At 34.7% G+C, this 21,040-nt stretch overlaps 1 protein-coding gene across 4 annotated transcripts in view; it reads left to right on the forward strand.

The window, feature by feature from the left end:
- ARL13B (ARF like GTPase 13B) overlaps positions 1 to 18,409 on the forward strand; it is a 54,497-nt gene extending 36,088 nt beyond the window's left edge. For 3 of the 4 annotated variants that reach the window (XM_075768154.1, XM_075768182.1, XM_075768171.1), the window contains 7 exons: positions 2,489 to 2,594; positions 5,842 to 6,044; positions 8,682 to 8,778; positions 9,988 to 10,219; positions 10,700 to 10,816; positions 11,257 to 11,325; positions 16,256 to 18,409. In XM_075768154.1, coding sequence (XP_075624269.1) covers positions 2,489 to 2,594; positions 5,842 to 6,044; positions 8,682 to 8,778; positions 9,988 to 10,219; positions 10,700 to 10,816; positions 11,257 to 11,325; positions 16,256 to 16,332 — 901 coding nt within the window. In that variant the 3' untranslated portion in view covers positions 16,333 to 18,409. Of the gene's footprint in view, positions 1 to 2,488; positions 2,595 to 5,841; positions 6,045 to 8,681; positions 8,779 to 9,987; positions 10,220 to 10,699; positions 10,817 to 11,256; positions 11,326 to 13,016; positions 13,061 to 16,255 lie in introns of all 4 variants that reach the window. The other variant, XM_075768163.1, reaches the window with a different exon arrangement.
- The last annotated feature ends 2,631 nt before the right edge of the window (positions 18,410 to 21,040 follow it).

Below are 21,040 nucleotides of genomic sequence, written 5' to 3' on the forward strand. Positions count from 1 at the left end.
AATCATAGTGCATGAGGTTAATGGTGACAAGGAATGGTTTTTTGAGCTGTGAATGCAACACAGCTTTTTTTTTTTTTTTTAATGTCTCTTTGAAGCTAAAAACTCTCTTGGGACTAACATAATTAAGAATTGAGGATCTCATACTGTGATTCTGGAAAATGGGAAGGAATAAGGTCTTAGATCAAACTGAAGTGCTGACAAGTCCTGCTAACTATGGAGTGAATTCTTACCATTGTTCCTTCCCAGCAAGGAGCATGATAAATCCAAAGTACAAGCCTAACAAACATTCTCTAAAAGCTATTTGAGTTAATGATGACTTGAGATTTCAGAAGAAAGGCTATGATGTCTGGATCCAAAACCATCTGCCGCTGCATTCATGGAAGCCAAATGTTTGTGATTTTATCGAGAAAGTTGAATCAGAGTTCTTATGTAGTGGAAGGATTGCTAAATTTCAGAACAACATTATTTTAGTGGAATTCCTTTATTAGAGAGAGGCAAGTGCAATTTTTAGATTCTCTAATGCTATGCAATACTCCTTTTTGCAGCTTTTGCACTTAGTTTGGATCATTACTGTTGTAGAAAGCAGAAAATAAGATTGCATTGTAGGCTTATATTCCAAAATGGTCTATACTGGTTCAAAGCAAACAGTATCAGTTTTCATGCTGAAAAATAGTAACTTTGAACAGGAGTAGTCTATTGCTTGTAAAATATTATTTAATATCTTTTCATACTTCCTAGAGTTTTACCATACTACATTTTAATTAAAAGCAGGTAATGGGAGAAGAAAGGCTGGATATCCTATTGTCACGAAGAGTTTTTATGGAAGATGAGACCAACTCTTTTTTGAAGTTTTGTTTATTCCTTATAAAACTCTCAGACCCTCAGGAAACATGAATGATTTCCTATGTTTTTTCTTTTTGTCACTTTTGTTTGTCTGTTTAAAATATATATTTTTGATTTCTGTCTAAGTTTCTCCATTTGTTACTAAAATTTGCTTGTAAGTGAACGCAGAAAATCATTGACCAACATGACTGCAAGTTTACTTTTTTAAGGTGGTTCTTAGGGAATGCATCTGCTTGGCTAACACATTCCTAAATACTTAGGTAAATTTACCTTGCTAATCCATCCTACCTTCTTGGACATTGACCAATTTAAATCCATTTTAATCAAGAAATTGAGGTCTCAAGGATAGTCAAGTCCTGTGAGTTTTATGAAAATTATTTCTTGTATAGCGTAAAGAAATCCCCATAAGGGAAAAGATTTTCCCTTTCTGTAAGAGGTGCTTCCATACAGGTTTTGGCAGTTACCCTTGCTTTTCTTATATGTAGTTTGTGATGTACCTTTTAAGACTTTATATCAGAAGCTTTTCCAGTTTCATTTCATATATAGAGGAGTTTTCAGTGAAACATTAAAAGATTAGTCTTGATAAAAAGAAGTAACGTTCATTTCTGTGGTTAGAAATCCTGGTATCACCAGGAGTTTGCTGAGGTGAAGAACTTAAGTGTTTGGGATGTTTATAATTCTGCAAAACCCTCTTACCTTTGTAGTAGTTATTGATAACAGTGTTGAAAGGAACGTAACAGCCTCTGCTTCAGGGTATATGTCCGTATTAAAGTGTGAAATAATGAATAACATTCTTTGGGTGGTAAATCAGATCTGGTTTGTGCTTTTTAAAAAACATGCATTATTGGCTGTAGTGTTGGGTGCAGTTACAGAGTATATGGAAGATAAATCTGATTAAGAACAACAGTCCTCGAAAAACTTCAGATGTTTATCTTCTGGAGTCCTCTTTGCTACTATATCTCTAAGAAATAATACAATGATGGCAGTTCATCTAACAGAATACTTAGTTTGTAAGCTATGTGTTTCATACACCTTTTTTTTCACTTCCCTCTATTTAATAATAAAATACAGTTTTTAGAGCCATTCATGCAAGTTCCTCCCTCCAGTGTTGAAGTTTTACTTACGAAGAGCAAGTTCAGTACATTACATATCAAATTGTTTGGCATTAGAGAGAAATTCTGGATAGTAGGCAGACCCGAGATGATCCTGAAGCAGTATTATGCAGGAAAACGCTCATGGTTTGGGAAGTTGCAAAGTTCTGAACTTTGATCCATACACTCCAACAGATTGTACTCTAGCTTTAGATGTAGAACGGTAGTGTCTTTTACATCCATCTTTATAGCTGTAAAATATAATTGCTTTGTCTCTTAATAATTATTAAATAACTGCTAAGCACCTTTGTAATTATTTAATGTTAGTATCTGCTGAAAATAGTGCATGGACTAAGTAGAAAGAATTAAGAATTAAATTAAGAATTAAGAATTAATTAAGAATTAAAGCTGAAACAAGGCATCGTCTATTTACTTCCTCCTTCTTCCTCTTCTTCCTCCTACTTTTGTCAAAAACTTAGATTTTGGAGATCTGAGAATCTGTCTCCTGTCAAGGTGCTTACTGTTTCTTTTGATTTTTTTTTTTTTCTCTTTAGGCTGGCAAATAAGCAGGACAGAGAAGGAGCTCTGTCAGAAGCAGATGTTATTGAGTCCTTATCTCTGGAAAAGCTTGTCAATGAACACAAGTGTCTATGTCAAATTGTAAGTATATTTTAAAATGCTTCATTTTCTAACATGTACGTAAAAGTTGCAACAAGGTAGGAGATTGCGTGTAAAACTGAAACTAAAACCCTGCAATCCCAGAAAAGATGCAGTACATATATCTGTTCTGCAAGCAATTCTACTGTTCACCTTGACGTTCTGCTTCTGGATCTGTTGAAGTCTTTATAACGAGGATCCTCAAAGTGCCTGCTGGTCCATTTTGAAACCATGTTAGAATAATTAGTTACTGATGGGGTTTAAAACTTGTTCAATTGGACAGCAAGTTTAGTATTCCACCTTTTTAAAAAGAAGCAGGAAATGGAATTTGTCTACGTTGACATTCAGGAAGGATCACTGTTTGGATATGATGTTTGTCTCATTTCTGTTCATAGCTAAAACCATCATTTATTCTGAGTCACCATCTGGCAAACAGTAGGAACTTAATCTAATTCCTAGGGCATCTAATTCCCAGCACAGTAATCACCAAGGAACACTGTTAGAACTAGTTGCTAGTTAACATTTATCCTAAAATAACTACATTTCCAATGTAATATTCACAGTCATGTTAAAAAAAAAAAAAAAAAAAAGTTGAGGTGAAGCCATAACTAGAAATGTGTCTGTAAACTACTTAATATTGTTCAGTATTTCAGATAATTTATCCAAATCATTACTCCCTGAAGTTTTGTTTAAGCCTTTGTTTTAATCAACCAGTTTGTTAGTTAACTATTTGTAGGCATAACTTTTATAATCTTTTTTCTAATGGCAATAAGAAACATTTTAAAAAATAATGAAAGTTATGCTGTTATTAACCAAAATTAGAAGGCAATTTTGCAAAACTGTTCCAGCTGGTATTTGAGTTTTAAAATTTAAAAAAGACTTTGAATTAATTAGAGGTGCAAAATTCATAGGGTAATGCATATTGCTATTATTTGCTCTAGAAAGTTGAGTTATAGCAGGACATAGCTATGTTCACTATGTCATGACTCTGAGTGCTTTTCTTCAGTCAGTGGACTTTGCGTTATGCATATATAGTAATTATAAAAATAAAAATGGCAAAGGACTTCTGTGACAAAAATATATTGATAATGCTTTGCAAGAAAATAAAAGACCTGAAAGATTCTAGTGTATTTTTGCAATACTTTAGAATTACTTAATTTCGTCATGTTCCAGTAAAACACTGTTCTTGTTCTCCGTTTATATCTTAAGTGTAATCAACAAAGAAACTATTCACATACTCCAAGTCATTTTAGCAGCTGAGAGTCTTACATGCGCAGCTTCTTTACTAGGCTCATGAAAGGTAAACATGGTCCCAAGTTATTTCAATGTGATGACTCATGGGATGAAAATAAACAGAGGTGTTGTAAAACAAGATTTAAATAAAATTAGGTAAAGACCAAAAAACCTTTTGTTTCTTCTTATTCTTTTAATTAGTTTTCTTCTGGATCTTTAATTATCCCCACAAAATATTAAAGCAAATGGAAGGAGTCATTTGTCTCACTGTCACACAATGTCAGTGAGAATGACCTTCCTATTTTCTTTTTTAATATGTCTGTATATTCTATATTTCTACATTTTTATATTTTATAACTGAACTACAGCAATAATAATCTTGGTGGAAACTGAGAAGAAAATTGACCCAGTGCTGTCCCTTGTTTTATCTTAGTTTTCTCAGAGAAACAAAGTATTATTGCCTATACGTCTTCTCCCTGATTAGGTTCTGCTAGAGTGTATTGTAGCCTTCCATAGTGAACAACACTTATATTTGAACCTTAATTTAGACAAAATGGGAATGTATTAAAATGCAGACTAGGCTTGGCACTCTGGAGGGACATAACAGGTCAGAATTCTTTTTTTTCTGTTGTAAATCATAGATACCATATGTGACTATGGTGCCATTTAAATACTTGTCAAATTAAGAGATAATACACAGAATTTTTTAGGTGTTGATGTTGGAGAGAGAGTCTTTTTTTAATCTTCCTTCATTTTTGAACACAAATCCTGAACACAATCAGTGTGAAAGATCCTTTCTTATGTCAAATATGTAGCTTGATCTATTCAATTGTTATTCAGAGAACAGTTTAAAAGACCCATACAGTGCTCCAAAACATTCTGGAAAATAGTCCTAAAGAGATCTTGAGAGGTCATCTACTCCTTTTCCATGTTCTAAGCTAGAATCAAGCCATATCTCTTTTGTTCCCTTTAAAGCCCATGACACTTCTCCTCCTGACAATGAAGAGCAAATTATTCTTTTCCTATATTTGCAGTTATGCCTTCTGTTTTTGAAGGCTATTATCGTATCTCCTTGAAACGTTTTCATCTCGAGAGAACCATTCCTGTTCCTTCAATGTTTTCTTACCAGATATATTCTCATAAACAATTTTGTTTTTTTTCTGTTTGCTCCTCTTCATTCCTTCAAGTCAATCCACTTCCTTGAATTGTTGCATCCAAGCTGGATAAAGTGTTCCAAACTAATTTAGTAATGGATTTTGCACCTATCTTCCAGTAGGTTTGCCTAGATCATGTTTCTCTTGCTTGCTGATGAGAATATCATGACAAACGTTTTACTCCAATCAAAATGCATAATATTTTGCTTCACCTCTATTCACAATACCTGTTCTTGTCTAAAAAATAGAATTGTTGTGACAGTTTTTCTGACAAATTCACACAGGATTTTATTTATCCCCTAGGCGCTTATGAACAAGTCAAACATTTCTTTCATGAACTGAAGCTAAGCTGATTCTCTTGCATCTCATTTTGTCCATTTTACTAGATAAATATAACATGGACTATTTATAAACCAGCAGCAAAACAGAACATACATATTGGGGGTTGATAAATTATATTTCTATACAGATGCATAGATATGGATGTGTATAGAACCAGATGTGTAAATATACATATATACACATAGCAGGAGTATATGTAACAGCTATGTGTATATATAACAAGTGTGTATATATATGTCTAGAGATAGACATGCAAACGTTTTTCTGTGCAGTATTCTAGTGTTTTTGAAGTGGGACTGTAAATAATGGAATTTGGTAGAGCTAATGTGATTTGTATCTTAGGGGGAAAAAAAAAGCACCTAAGTTTATAGCACACCTAAATGCAAATTTATTTCCCATACTTCTCAGTGTTTTACAAGCTTCACAGTAATCAGTAATTGTTCGGCTGATTTCTTGTTTTCAGTCAAGGAATGTGATCTGAACTGCAAATAATTTTCCCTTCCTTCTCCTTATATCTGCAGGAACCTTGCTCAGCTATCATGGGCTGTGGGAAAAAAATTGATAAATCAATAAAAAAAGGTTTATATTGGCTTCTACATATCATAGCAAAAGATTTTGATGCCTTAAATGAACGCATCCAAAGAGACACTACAGAACAAAAAGCATATGAAGAACAAAAGAAACTAGAACGAGCTGAGCGAGTGAGAAGGATACGAGAAGAAAGGTATTCTCTCTGGAATTTCTCCTACCTCCCCTTCCTCCCTTTCTCTAAGATATGTGATTCATTCCTGTACATAGATCTAGTGGGAACCAAGCCACCAAGGACTTACTTAAAACTTACAAGCCAAGAGTCTCCATATTAAAAGTATGGACCTGAATGCTAGAGCCTTTCTTTAAGAGCTACAAGTTTTTGCCTCATCCCCTTTCTTTTATTCGCTCTATGCTGGAAATGTACTATGAATGAGAATTCCAAGGTAGTTGTGGAATAAATTTGGCCTTGCTAATATAACTTCACAGGAGGCTAACCTAAAAAATAAATCCTGTCATTTAATCTTAAGTTACCTTCAAGTGTGTTCTAAAATAAACTTTTATTAACCTAAGTTAGACTTTGTAACCCATATGTGAATATCAAAGACCAGATGTGAAACTTTATTCAACACTATGCTTAATAAACTTCAGGATATCCAGCAGGTGAGGCATGGAGAGACTTAAGATGATGCAGGGTGGAGAAGTGGGACAAGTGGTTTATTACTTCCCTTCAAAGCCCTTTGTGGTCATCAGCAGCCCACCATGGTTCCTATTAGAGACTGATGTGAATCATTTCACTGGGGCATTCTTAAGAAATTTGCTGAGCATCCCTGTCTCCCCCATCTGCCCTATATACGCAGAGATTTGCAAGTCTCTCTTACTGTGAGAAGTAACTGAGAAGGTACTGTGAAATGTTTTGGCTTATACTCTTGCTCATTTGGTTTAATTCGGCAAGTAAGTTTGGGCACAAATTGGAACACAGGAAGTTCCATCTCAACATGAGGAAAAACTTCTTCACTGTGAGGGTGACCAAGCACTGGAACAGGCTGCCCAGAGAGGTTGTGGAGTCTCTGGAGATACTCAAAACCCACCTGGACGCCATCCTGTGCAACCTGCTCTAAATGATCCTGCTGTAGCAGGGGGATTGGGCTAGATGATCTCTAGAGGTCTCTTCCAACCCCTACCAGTCTGTGAATCTGTGAAGTAAATTACTTAGCACATTTTAAACACCTGGAATTTGGCATGGTCTTCATGCATATTTCACAAATACAAAAAAATTCACATGCTGTTAATCTGCCAGATACCTCTACATAGACAAACCCCTCTGACCATGTTGGATTGTGTTGGGTTTATGCCACATTGAGAGGTGTAGTGAGGAGGACTGACTTTGAGACATGCCTCAAAGAGATTGTCTGATGATATGGTCATTTTCCATATATTCTGTTCCCGCTCAGTGATCTCGATTGTATTTGTTCACTGGAAGTATTGGTTGGGTCTGAATTGTATTAAAGGCTTATAAAGTTTTCCTAAACTTCTTGTGTCTTAGAGAAAAGCTAACTAGTAACTTCTGGTTTTACCTGTAGCTGAGGGCTTGTTTCAGATGTAAGAGATGGCATTAGCTCTCATTTTGCTGTTTTGTATCAAATCAATTTCTTACTGTAAGAAACAGGTTAATCTTGATTCAAGTGTAATTCTGTTTCATTCTGGTTTAGTAATTCCCCAGATTGCTTTTTGTTCAGATTTGCTTCCCTGAACGTTTTCTCAAATTGCATTTCCTCCACAATATGTTAGTAGCAATCGTCTTGTTCCAATGGAAAACCAAAGAGAGAGGTAGTGCCGATAAGATTTAACATAGCACTGGCCGTTCTTTCCAAGTCGTACGATTTCATAGATAGATCGGCGACCTCCTTTTCATTCCCATCTGTGCCTCTGGACATTGGGGTTACTTCCTCTCTCAGTACTTGCAGCTGTGAAGTAGGTGTAACAGTGACTTCCTATGTGCAAGTACCATCAGATCAATTGATGAAAAGTATTTGATGAGCATATATTTTATTAATGATATAAAATTTAATACATAGTAATTTAATATTTCTTACATAGAGATATGGTACATAACAAATAACTAGTGCTGGTGCAACAACAGTATACTGAGAATTGTGTCTTTCTGAACTTTTCTGAGTTTAGTTGAAGCAAATATGATTCCCAAACTGTTACTGCATAAACTGAACAGTCTGGCACCAGTTCTCCCTTATGGATATTAAGAAGAATCTAGAATTATGAGAAATGGAGGTGTATTAAAAATAGAATAATAGGTTTTGGATAGTCTAGTTTCCCACCACATGGATTTTTTTTTTTAACTATTGAATACCATGAAAGCAATTGATATAAAAGATTGCCAGTGTGAAAATTTCAGTATACTGTTGAACAACCAAAACCTTCCAGTTACAGATGTCTTCTGTCACATATCCTGTCCTCAGAAACTGGTTCTACTTCCTGAAGTGCTGATTGAACATTCAGGCACACGGCAGCATGTGTTTCTCCCTCTGCCATAACATACACTTGTGCTTTATTGATGTTAGCCTGTCATTGTGATTTCTGTAGAATGTTTTTCAAAATACAGACGCATATTGTAAAAAGCAGCTGGTAAGAATTGGAGGATGAGTTAGATGACCTAGTAAGTGTTCTCTATTTTGTAAAACTTATGACTTGGCTTCTTCGTAATTCTTTGACCATCCCTCCTCTTTCCTTTCCCTTTCTCCCACACCCCCCAAAAAACCCCAAACAACACCCAAAACACTAAAACAACAACATAAACCAAACAACAACAACAAAGGGAAAGAGAAGAAGGAAGAAATGTACCTGATGAGGAAGACCCTGAGCCTGGGAACTCTGAAAACCCTTTCCAGCCTATATCTGCTGTAATCTCTGAGGTATGAGAATATGTGGAAATCTGGATCGTTTTAGACCTACTACTAACAAATGTCTGAGAGGTAATGAGAAAAAAGCTCATTTAGAGGAATTGTTCTAAGTCTGTGCACAGCATTATTTTATGTATTTTTTTAATCTTGGCAGTCTTGTTTTATGTGCATTGAATCAATGCTTTCTTAAGAAAATCCCCTATTATTAATTCGGGGACAAAAAGTTTTGAAGACGCAGTAAAATAAAGGTAATAAATGCAATTGTTAAACTATTTTATATTCAGCAGTGGAAAATATTCAAGGTCTAGTAGTTTCTTGTAAAGTGTTTTGGTGATGTAGAGAGTCATATAAAATCTCCCTGACTACTTTAACTATTTAGATTTCTGAGTGTAACCTGTTTTCTGTTGAAAACTGAGACAATTGAGAAGTTTTCTTAGCTTTGAAATATGAAAAGCATATTAATATATAAAGTTTTCTTAACCTGTGTTTCTGAGTTCAGGTAGTTCTTATTTATTGCACTTTTTTTTTTATTTAGTTGACTTGAGATAACATAATCTCAAGAAACACGTAAACTCTCAGAGAATTTTTCTAGTAATTAATTCAAACATTTGCTTCTCTCCAGGACAAAAGTGCCCATATCCATGTATCTTGTACAGTAAGCTACATGCACATTAATGCACTTTATAATAACATACAGAGTAAGAAGGCTATAGCTGCAAGTTTTGCAGAGATGGTGATTTAGTGTTCTAGAACCTGTGAAACAGCCTATCATTGAGTCTGTGTGATGTAATTGGTCTTTGACCAATGGTAGCACTTTCTGGATACTTAAACTAGGTGCATGTGTATTTTGTTAACGGGGGGAAAAAAAAAATTGAAGAGGAATAAGTATTAGGAGTTTTCTAGATTTTTGCTCAGGACTGTTGTTGTTTATACAGCTAGCATTTTTTTTTTTTTTTCATATGACCAAAAGGAAAGCAAGAAAAAAGGCTATAAACCTAAAGATCATTTCTTTTGCTGTTAATCTTTTTTCTTTTTTTTTTCCCCTTCCTGTGGACAGGATATCGGAAATTTAATTTTTTCACCTATTTGAAAATATTTTCTATGCTCCATGTGGGAGAGAAAAATATTTAGGAAAATTTTTATTTTTAAAATAACCTTCCTGTCTTATTAGTCATTTGACAGCACTAGAAGTTGTTCAAAAAATTCTTGGTTTTTTGCTAGAATGAAAAACAAATTGAAAAAGAAAAGAAGCGGCAAAGGTTGGAGACTGAAAAGGCTACAATTGTCTTGAAATCACAAACAGAGCAGGAACAATTGGATGCCCAGCACTTATCAAGTAGCAGTAGCCAAAATACAAATGATAGTAGACCAGAAACATGCAATTCTACAACTTCACAGCTTTTGCAGCATGCAGAAGAGAATGAGCAGCAAGCCTCAGAATGCCTTGACTCAGGTAAAACTGCTTCCTTTTAATATGTCATTTAATGTTGTTTTCCACGTAGTTTTTCCCTCTGTCTGTATTATTTTGCATGTTACCACATGTCAGTTTAATCTATTGAAAACATAAAAATGCACCATTAGGTTATTGTATTGGAAAGCTGCTTTGAAAAAGTGCAAGGTTTGTTGGTGTGACTGATACTTAGCTGAAACTAGGTTCATTGTTATCATAATCGAATGTGTGGTCCCTTTTCCATCAGTACCAAGCTACGTTGAATTTCTTTATTAAAACATGGAGTTTGCATATGTTTTATGCTTGCAGTTTATTTTTTATAGCAAAATGTCAAGTAAAATTTGCATTTCACATAACTTTGTGTATAAGTTTGGACTGAAAACGCTGATGAATCTTACCCCAACAATTGTATTAAAAAATTATGTAAGATATTCTCTGAATATAACTGTATGATAGGTAATGCTTTGTTTCTGTTTGGTATAGATAACAGTAAGAAAAAAAATAAAAAACCAAAATTAAAACGAGGCCACAGAGTAGAACCTGTTAATGCAGAAGACAGTGTTCCCAAAAATCCTACACCGCCACCAGCTCTTCCACCAGGTAAGTGTACTAACAAACAATAATCCATGTCTCAATGTGTGGTTATTTATCCTTTAAAATACTAATTTTGAATGATGAAACTGGAATGATCTTCAGACAGAGATATGCTGCTAAACCTTACTCTCTAGCAAATCTTTGATGCAGTTTCTCACTTTATGGTATTGATTTGATCTATTCTGTTGGGGAAGATAATAATTTCACAAAAAAGTCAGAAACTTGACTACTCACTGATGAAAAACTGATTAAAAATATCAATATTTTTAAGGGTAAATCAGTTTATTTTTGAAGTATTTCATCATTATTCACCATATATACAATATATTACATGCTTTTGGCATTTCTAAATGCTTTGATTTCTCCTAAAGAGAACTGGCTTCCATACATTTCTTCGAAATCAAGTGCAGTTGTGGCATGTTTTGACTGTCTCTGTTTTCCTTTAGTTGGCTGGGGAACTCCCAAACTTAATAGACTTCGAAAACTTGACCCTCTTGGTGAAACACATCATGCTGGTAATTGAAACTATTTTGGGTTTTGTCCTTTTTTTAAAGCATTCTCCATTGTTCATTCACTTCTACATTCATCTCATTCTTCATCTTTTTTTTAATTTTTCTTAATGCTAATTTTCATTGACCAAAAGCTAACCCTTTTGCTTAGCAGAAAGCATCTTTTTGATTTTTCAAGTCTTATTTCCTTCTTTTACCAAAAAGAATATGTTCTCTCAGTTTCCCTTACAAAGTTTAAAGTGGCACAGGATATCAGATGTTATCAATGATCTGATTCTGATCACATAGAGTTAAATATTCTAATGTGCCATATAACAAAGAGTAACAGGACAAGTTACTTCAAGTCCAAACACATACTACATTCAAAATGAAAGTTTCAAAGTCTATTTCCATTGTCCATATTTAAGCAGTGCATCATTATCTGATGCAATGGGGACAAGAGTTGGGTTACCTGGATACTGGAAGAAGTCTGAGGTACTCAGCAGACAGGATACTGCAGACACGCCTAAGCAGGACTGGAGAGATCCAGCAGGGCTTATTAATTTGGGATCTATGGTGGCTCTTCCACATCCAGGCTGGTTCTGCACTAAGCTGCCTGTTGGTTTCCACACTGATCTTATAATCTGATCTGGAAATGCTAATTGCTTCACAATACTGAACCCAAACAGGCCCCATGTATTTCTGTAGTTCTGTCAGTTCTGAATGTTCTTAGCCCACATCCAGATGAATTAGCTGTGCGTAAACTGACTCCTTGTGTTGCCTCTTGAGATAGTCTACAGTTTCTTCTACCACCTACTCCTGTTTCCATATGGTTTTAAAAGCATAGTCTGTATGATTTTTGTCATTGATTTGGGGGTGAGAAAGGAAAGCTAAAGACATGTGGGCATCTCTGAATTAAGTGCATTATGTTAGCAACTCTAACTGAGGGACTGCAATCCCAGCTAGGATGAAAAGCCCAACATAAATTTGATTGCAGAAGTAGTGAGACTTCCAACTGAAAACTAGGTTATTGGTCAGCAAGGAGAGGTGTCAGTTATAAAGCTTGTGATCTGCTGCTTTACCTGAAGAGCTAGTGTCCCTGAAAGTGCACAAACTGGTAGGAGAAATAAGTTTAATAACTGGAAATGTCAAGGTGTAGTAGGCATATTCTTGATTACTCTCTTCAGTAATGGCTATTTTCTATTTTTGGAACATCATGGAAGATTGTTTTTCATATACTCATATTGCATCTTTTTCTCAGTTTTAGATGGTAATTTCTTCATTTTTCTTACATTTTTATTTTTCAAATTTTGAAAAGCCAAGTGAGTATGGAGGCATCTGGAGTAATGTGAGAGGAGGAGGAGAACCAAACTAAAGCAATGAGAACACTTACACAAATTGAACAGAGAACATTAATTGAGGAACTGACAGAGAAAGGAGCTCAGTGCGGCTGTAGTGATCCTTGAGGTTAACCCTGACTTGAACTGATTGTACTACTATCATGTAGTACAGCCCCATGTGGACATACCTGCTGAAGTTCTGAAGCAACAGAACATGGAGCTTCTCTGCCAAAGAATCAAAAGATGCCTAAAGGGGAATTAACATCTCTAAAAACTAGTTTTTCTTTTTTTTACAGGAGTGTAATTCATATGCATAAAATGTAATTTGTAGTCTTAATCATAAAACCATCTTGCTCTTTTTTTTTTTTTTTTTTTAAGGCATATAGAGAGAAGGCGGCAAGAAAGAAAAGCCAGATGAAGAGGTAGGGCCAGGGGAAGAAAGGGAAGGGATGATACTCAATTTTTATCTGTACCTGAGGGAGGTGTTGCATTTTGTAGCAAGAGCATGGATGGGGCAAAGAAGGAAAAAAAAACACTTAAGCTGAGTTCACTGCTCACAGGTGTGTAAGTTAGTAACCTGAGACCTGTGTTGATTTAGTCCATTTGTAAAATAAAGGTAATAGTAAAAGTATTTTAGAATCTGATGATGGAAAACATGTTGGTAGGCGAATGATCTCTTGATCTGAGGTATAACTATTGAGATCAGAGGAAACTTGGAGTGCTCAGAACTTTGCAGCTGAATTCAAGATATTACCTGCTGTTTGCTGAGATTTTTTTTTTTTTCAGGAATTTTGAGTCACTCACAAGATTCACACAGATACAGAAAATCCTGAGAGAGCAAGAAAACATCTATTAGGAAAGCACTATTTATAAATGAAAAAAGCTCTTCAAACACATGGTCCAGCATTGTCAAACCTTTAGTTAGGTCCCAATAGCAAAAAGCATCAATTACTTATTTTGCTTAAAGCAGTTGGGTTTTTTCACTCAAACCGTTTGAGAGCCATAGAATCAGAATCACTTAACACTACTAAGTCCATCTTGCACCGATTTTTAGCTGCCATCTGTCCTTGCCTGTTTTCTGTCATGAAACAGTGTTTTTGAATGAGTTTCTGCATATTTTGCAGATAGAGAACCTGATCCTGCTTGGAAACTCATTCAAGTTTTCCAAAGATTAGTGGAGCCTAACTTTGATCCATTTCTTTTAATATTCCCTGAATTTCATCTTTCCAAAAACCAACCTCTCTTTGGCTGTCCCTTCAGCAGAGAAATAATTTTTTTTTTTTCCCCAGCTTTGCCCAAAATGCACTTCAAAGATGATTTTATAAGTTTTTCAGGCATTCAACCTTTGTGAAATAAAAAGGCCTGGTTTCCTTATTGGTTTCATGATTAACTGATATAAATGTCTTGAAGACACAATTTGCAGGGAAAGCTTAAAGTTTGTTTTGGTTTTTTTAATTTCCTTTAACTGGGACTTCAGTAAGGCTTTCTTTTCTGTGGGTTTTTGGATTCTCTGAGGTGCACTATTTTCTATAACAATGCCGCATTCTGCTGACCAATTTGCTTTGCCAAACTGTTATTGGCCAAGTGGGTGAAAAGTCTTTGTATATGGGGCAAATGAGCACCTACCTTCATGTAGACCAGGCTGAAAAACTTCAATTCCAGTAGGATGCCCAGTAGATACTTTTGCCAGGACCCCAGGTAAAATTGTTTGTGTCCATAAAAGCAAGAAAAGAAAAAGTATGTAACAGTCTGCTTTTAAAAGTTTAAGGAGCTTTGGTTATGCATAGAGGTCATTTTCAGGAGTACTCTTAAAGTCTATGTCCAAGACTGTATCAATGAAACATTTGATAGCTCCTTGAAGCTTCAAAACAGATATGACTTTTTGTAGTGTTGATTTCTGCTAGTCAATGGAAAACCACAGGAACAGGTGTTTCTCAGTATTCCCATGCATTCTAGTACAGGTCTTTGTCAGTTAGGATAGCAGTTATTCCTTTGGTTTTATTTTAAAAATTATTTTTTTTGGAAGTGTCACAGATATATATTTCAGCAGCAAGGTCTACCACATAAAATTAGTATAGTGTGAGGTTGAAACAACCTTCAAAGATCTGGTTTTTAGTGCTAGGTGTTCTGAGAGACATAAATCTGTCTTAATGGTTTATTGTGCAAACTGAAAAATTCAAGTGTTGGTGAGCAGCCTATTTAGTATATGTATTGAGTAATTTTTGTGTCATTCTTAGCAGAGAACATTATGTTGGATGTTTAGGCAGAGTTATCAGGCAGTAGAGTCAATTGTATAAATCTTTAATTATACACTTATTTTCACTAAAGACTGCAATTTTTCCAGTCATGCTAATGATTCTAGCACAACACTAGGTAATGAGTGTCTATTTATTGCCACTGGAGGACACATTTGCAAGAATGATAAACCTCTCTCATTATAGGAGGTAAAATTGTCTGCCAGTCTTAAAGTAGTCTGCCAGACCTCAAGAATCTGACTAATAAAAACATCAATTGTCCAGCTTTTCATTTACCCTATAGTCATTTGTTGCTTTTCACATGCTGCTGTAACACTGAATTAGCTCTATTAAAATCAAAAGCTTTACAACAATAATGTAAAAGTGTTATTATTTTACTGATTAAATGTAAGGATAACTAAAACCTTGATCCTACAGACATGTACACATATTCTTAGAGTAATGTAATTGCTTTTGTTAATTTTAGCACAAGAATGCAGTTTTAACACAAGTTATTGCATATGTAGAACAAGTGGAATATATTTTTATTGGAAAATTATGATTTATTAAAGCTGAATTTTGTGTTGGCAGGCCATCAAGGCTTTGTTGGGGAGGATGTCTGTATAAACAAAATGGAGATTTGAATGCTTCAAAAAGCCGCTTTTATTTTTTTTTTCTTGATTTCTACCTGTTTCCTCTTACCATCTTTCATGATATGCTTTTGCTTGTGAAATGCTTTGCATGTGCCAGTCTGCATGTTGGGGTTTTTGGTTGGGTTTTTTTTTTTTTTTTATCAATTGCAAATGTTTGAGAAAACTTGTTATTATCATCTGGTGTACTTAATAACTTTGTTATGAACAATTTTACTACTTTAAAATCCCTTCTTGACAAAAGGAAATGTTGCGCTTTTATCCAAAAATTCTTAATATAGTTCTTTTAGAAAGTTAGTGAAGCTTTCAAGATAGATGTCATGCATAAATGGTCCCAAAATTTTGGATGCTGCTTAGTATTACTGTCACTTAAAACTTGACTGCAATGCAGACTTGACTACAGCAACATTCATATTTTGATATTTCATTTTTTCAATTGTTATTTGTACATTTTGGATGTCTCATTTCCTATTTTTAGGGATGTTTACAGATCACCTTTGGGCTTGATCTTGCAAATGCTGATGCATGCATAACACAATGTAAATAAACCCTGCTTTGGTCAATACACCTCCAGACATTAATTAGTGCTATGTCTGAAGTTGCTTGAATGAAGTAGCTCTAAACTTGTAGGCCACCTAGCTTTCATTAAGGTAGCAAGAATTTAACTTATTTAAACATCCTTTAATGATGGATTAATGTGGTTTTCTTCTCTGGCATTTCTTTTCTTATACAGATTTCTATGGAAAACCTCTGCCCCCGCTGACTATACGCCAAAGACCCAACAGTGATACCCATGATGTCATTGCTTAACTGGATCACAAATAGCATTTAAAAAACATAATCAAAAAATCATATCAGAAATGGTTTTTGCCTTTGAAGAATTTTTTTTAAAATGACACTCTGTCAGATTGTTGCAACATAACTTGGTGACAATTAAACCTGGAGTTCATTCTATCGTACTGAGTTGATCAGACTTTGTCATTTACTTTTCACATCACCAGCTGTTCTTCAGGATTTAGCATGAAGTCAAGAAAGCTCTATGTGTCCATGGATGCTCGTATGAACATGGTATTGAATATTTATGGGGTTTACTTGTGAAAATACATAGCTGTAAACCTGAAGAAAAATACCTTCAAGGTCACATAATACTGGATTGTACCTTGTCCCCAAGACCTTTCTCCAGGTGCTGCGCAGTCATTGGTATTTTTGCAGCTAATAAATTATTCTAAAGCATTTTGTAAGATTTGTGTATGATAGGGTGAATATAGGAATGTTATGCAACAAATATTGAGTATATTTTTCTAACTTTTTATAAAATTATTTGAAATTTTGAGTGGACACTCATACATACTACCAATAAAATGATATCTAGAAAGCATTAGAAAGCTGATAGTCTAATGCATACAAATAGAGTACGTTTGACTCCTCTTACATTTCTCTTACAGTAGCAATACCTCTTATTAGGGATTACATTACCAGATGCATATTTCTGGCAATCTGAAGGGGAGGGGAAGGTAGAAAGGAAAGTTTAAGATAAATACATTTTATACAAAATTAATGCTACTTTAATTGTCTGAAAGTTTTCTTGTGTGTTGTTTTCTTTGTTTTGTTAAATGAGTTCAGTGTAGGTAATAAATTCAGTTGAAAACAGAGCTGAATATTGTATTGTCTACTACAACATACAAGAAAATTGCACATAGTGAAAGTTTTGCACTAATGCAGTCACCAATTTTGATGGAAAACTAAATCAACCAGTATGCAGATAAGCTCCAGCAGTTTTTTAAGCTCAATAATACTAAAATACTGCCTTGAAAACTAAAGAAACCCCAGATTTTTAAGGACTTACATAATACTTCCATGTAATGTGTTAATTTTACATTAAAAAGAAAAATCACATACAAGTGATACATAAACAACAAGGGTTACAATTGGATATATTCCTATTTAAATGTTTTTCCTCTTACATTAGAGACAACCATTGGTATATTGTGTAAGGGTATATTGTTATGCCACTTAGTTACAGCAAGGATGAAACCCCCATTCAAAGGTTTTTTTTGAAGAAGCGGTACTTGATGTTTTTCTATTATGCTCTGGGTCTTCCATAACATGGTATTACCAAATGATTTTAGTAGACATTAAAACAATGCAATGTATGTATTCAGCACTTTGACATTAGAAATTTTAGCCATATACCACTTATGGCAATGAGTTGCACAAATAAACATCTACCATATCAATCAAAATGAAATTATTAAAATTTCTAAAGAGTATGTTTGAGCGGGGGTGGAAAATCAGTCTTAAGAATATTGTTTGGAATGGGTGGAGAGGAATATTCCAAGTTTGCTACTTTAGTGTAAGGATGAAACAATTTGTATGTGACTGTCAGCATGAGAAAGTTTTTGTTGTAGTCTAATAGTGTAACATGGTTCAGTTTGATTATTCTCAGGATTTAGTCATTTTCACTTCAAACAAACACAATATCAAGTGGAGGGGCGGTTGCATAAAAGTTTATGTGTGCAATCTCAATCTTACTCTCTTTAGCTATGTTACCACTTACGGGTTTTTTTTGGCTTAAAGGTTCTACTTTTACAGGCTTATTTTTTTTACAGCTTCAGTTTCTAGAAATGTATTACCCTTTTATTTCAACACTTATCTAAAATAAATTAATGGAAGTCTTTATTAAAAATAAAGCTAAATACTGCTGTCATAAAATTTGAGCAACTGAAATGTAAGATGTTGATACTTATATGTGAAATGTGTGTTATGTGTGGTGTGTGTGGACATGTGTATCAGTTTTGTTTCTGCTTTTAAAATAAATTTTACCAGTATGACCAAAGTACTCAAAAACATTTCATACAGTTTTGTTTATTAAAATGGTCTGTAATTATTTACTACAGTAGTTCTTTCAGTAATTTATACTACCTTGACTTTATTTGCTCAAGATGACATTTATGTCTAGAATAAAACTAATGCACAGCATCAACATGTTTCCCATATTATCATAAATTTACAATTTTTGGAAGCAAGTGTATAAGTCTCATTTACATTGCTAAAATGTACAAAATAGACACCTTATAGATGGAATCTTTGCATATTTTTACAACTGCAATGGGGTCAAATTTAGAATATATTTATAGATTGGCACTACATAATGTATATATGTAAACATAAAATGCTTTGATAGTGCACTTAATATTTGAGAGGTAATAAGTTGCACAGTTTTAAGTTGAGAGGTGGTAATTATTGCACAAATTAGAAGATTTCATCAGGTTCTGATGCTTTTCCTTGTCAACAACATCACTTTCAAAATGTATCAGTGCATTCTGCTAAGGGTATTTGTACTTAAATACATGAGTGATAAGAACACAGAAATGTGCTACATAAGCAGAACATTTTGCATTATCTATGATGTGCAACATTTTAAATACCTTTTAGACAAAGTATTTTCAAGGTAAGTTAAATGTATCTTCTAAGATAAGGAATAGTAATTTTCATGAGCTGAATTTATGTAAAAGGTAATCAGTGCTTTAAAATAAGTCATCTTCATTGTTATTTTCCTTTTTAGCCAAAACCTAGAAGGCCCTCACTCAGAGATTTAAAGGTTTTAAACAGAAAATAACAACTATAATTGTATTACTAAAATAGGTATATTTGATATCCATTAGGTTTGGTTTCACATCTGCGACATGACATCTCTCCATGTAAATAACGCACAGTGAGGGGCACTGTGACTTTAGAGGTGACACAAACGCACTATTGAGGTGACACAAACGCATTGTGACTTTATAGGAAGCTATTTGATAATCTTGAGAGATTTCTATTTCAGTTCCACAGTCCTGATGGAGAATTATAAAGCTTTACAATAATTACCAGCAATAAGCAGCTGATGCCAGCCCTCTAATGGCCCTCTCATGAGCCCAGGCTACGAGGATCAAGATAGAAGCAGCAAGGCAGCCGCAGAGAGGCTCACGAGGCAAGCGTAAGGGACAGTCCTCCGGCACGTCCATCACTCCACTGGCTGCCGATGGGGCCGCGGAAGCCCCTGTGCAACAGGCTTTCAGCCCGTGTTACCTCTCACTTTCCAGGCTGTGAATTCTGCATGAGCTTTATAAAGGCTGTGGTGATTATCCTTTCCTGAAACTCAAAGAACTGTAACTCTATCCTCTGGAGACCCATCCATCAATTAAAAATGGATTTCTCAGTTTTACTATTTTAGATGACCTTTAAAATAAGGTTGCTAGGAGTGGTCTCATGACAATTTTCTTCTCCAGTAGAAACCAGTATGTTTCCTGAAAACAGTTATTTTTGGATATAATGATGTCACATTAAAAAAGATTGATGGACAATAACAAAGTAAGCAGCATAGGCTGCTGCCTTTTTTTTTTTCTTCCTTTAAATAACATTCAAACAGGTTTTTTTCCACTCAGATATTCTAGTATTTTAGTTGAAAGCTTAGTACCGTAACTTCAGGATGCTACCAACCAACTTGCCATACTGTCTGTTAGCTTCCTAGCTTCTGGAATTCATTCAACTTAAAGTATTTTACTATTTTGAACAGAATATACCCCACAGTATCTAAATAGATGCTTCTGTAAATGGAGTGAAGAACAATATTTTAAAAGTAAGTGTAATTTGAGGCAAGTTTATCTTAAGACAGAAGAATATTTTTCTTGGTTGGTTGGTTTTATAAAGGTTTTTGGGAGTGCTTTTTTTCCCCTATTTTCTCCCCCTACAGTTCACATAAGCTGTATTTTCTCACTTAGGATTGCTCTGGCTACTGCTCTGTGGTAACAAAATCTGTGGTTTCCAGAAGATCATAGGAAAGTGGACCATGGAATGGTTCGCAAAGTATGTATACTCCCCAGTGAATATGAATTTAAGATCACTTCAAATTCTCTTCCTACTGGGTACTGGAATGATTGAGAGAGAGAAAAGTTGAGTGAGGATGAGTAAGAAGAAATGAAGTCCTTGCATCAAGTGAAGTATGTGAGTTAAACTCGTGAAGACCAACAAAGCCAGGTCAGCCTGAATAAAGTAGTCTAGTGATGCTACTGAAATAATGACTCACTGATAAGCAACTGGATAATAGACTGTAGGACTGAGGAAGAATAGGAGACTCAGGATTGTGAAGTGTATCCATACACTCAAAATTTTTCTTCAGAAGGTAGCAGATTTTGCAGACCTCAAACTGATGTTTAGTCAGTCTTCCCAACACATTTGCCTCTGATACTGCAAAAAGCAGTGTCCTAAAATTTATCATGCAGAAAAATATGGTCTTAAAAAAGTTTCCCAAAGAGTACCACATCCCAATTGCATTAATTTACATGATCTTCTAATCTACCTATTTTTTTATCCTAAAAGTCATGCCACCCATGATTTCGATTTCCATAAAACCTAGCAAGCCTTTGCTATGTCTGTCCTAAATAGCAAACACAGAGAATATTGTTTACTCCTGTATTTCTGAATTACTACATAATAATGGTGAAGACTCAATTTGCACTTGCTCCAGGAAGCTGTG

This window comes from Balearica regulorum, chromosome 1 (assembly GCF_011004875.1).
Source record: "Balearica regulorum gibbericeps isolate bBalReg1 chromosome 1, bBalReg1.pri, whole genome shotgun sequence".
In the NCBI taxonomy this organism is placed as follows: domain Eukaryota; kingdom Metazoa; phylum Chordata; class Aves; order Gruiformes; family Gruidae; genus Balearica; species Balearica regulorum.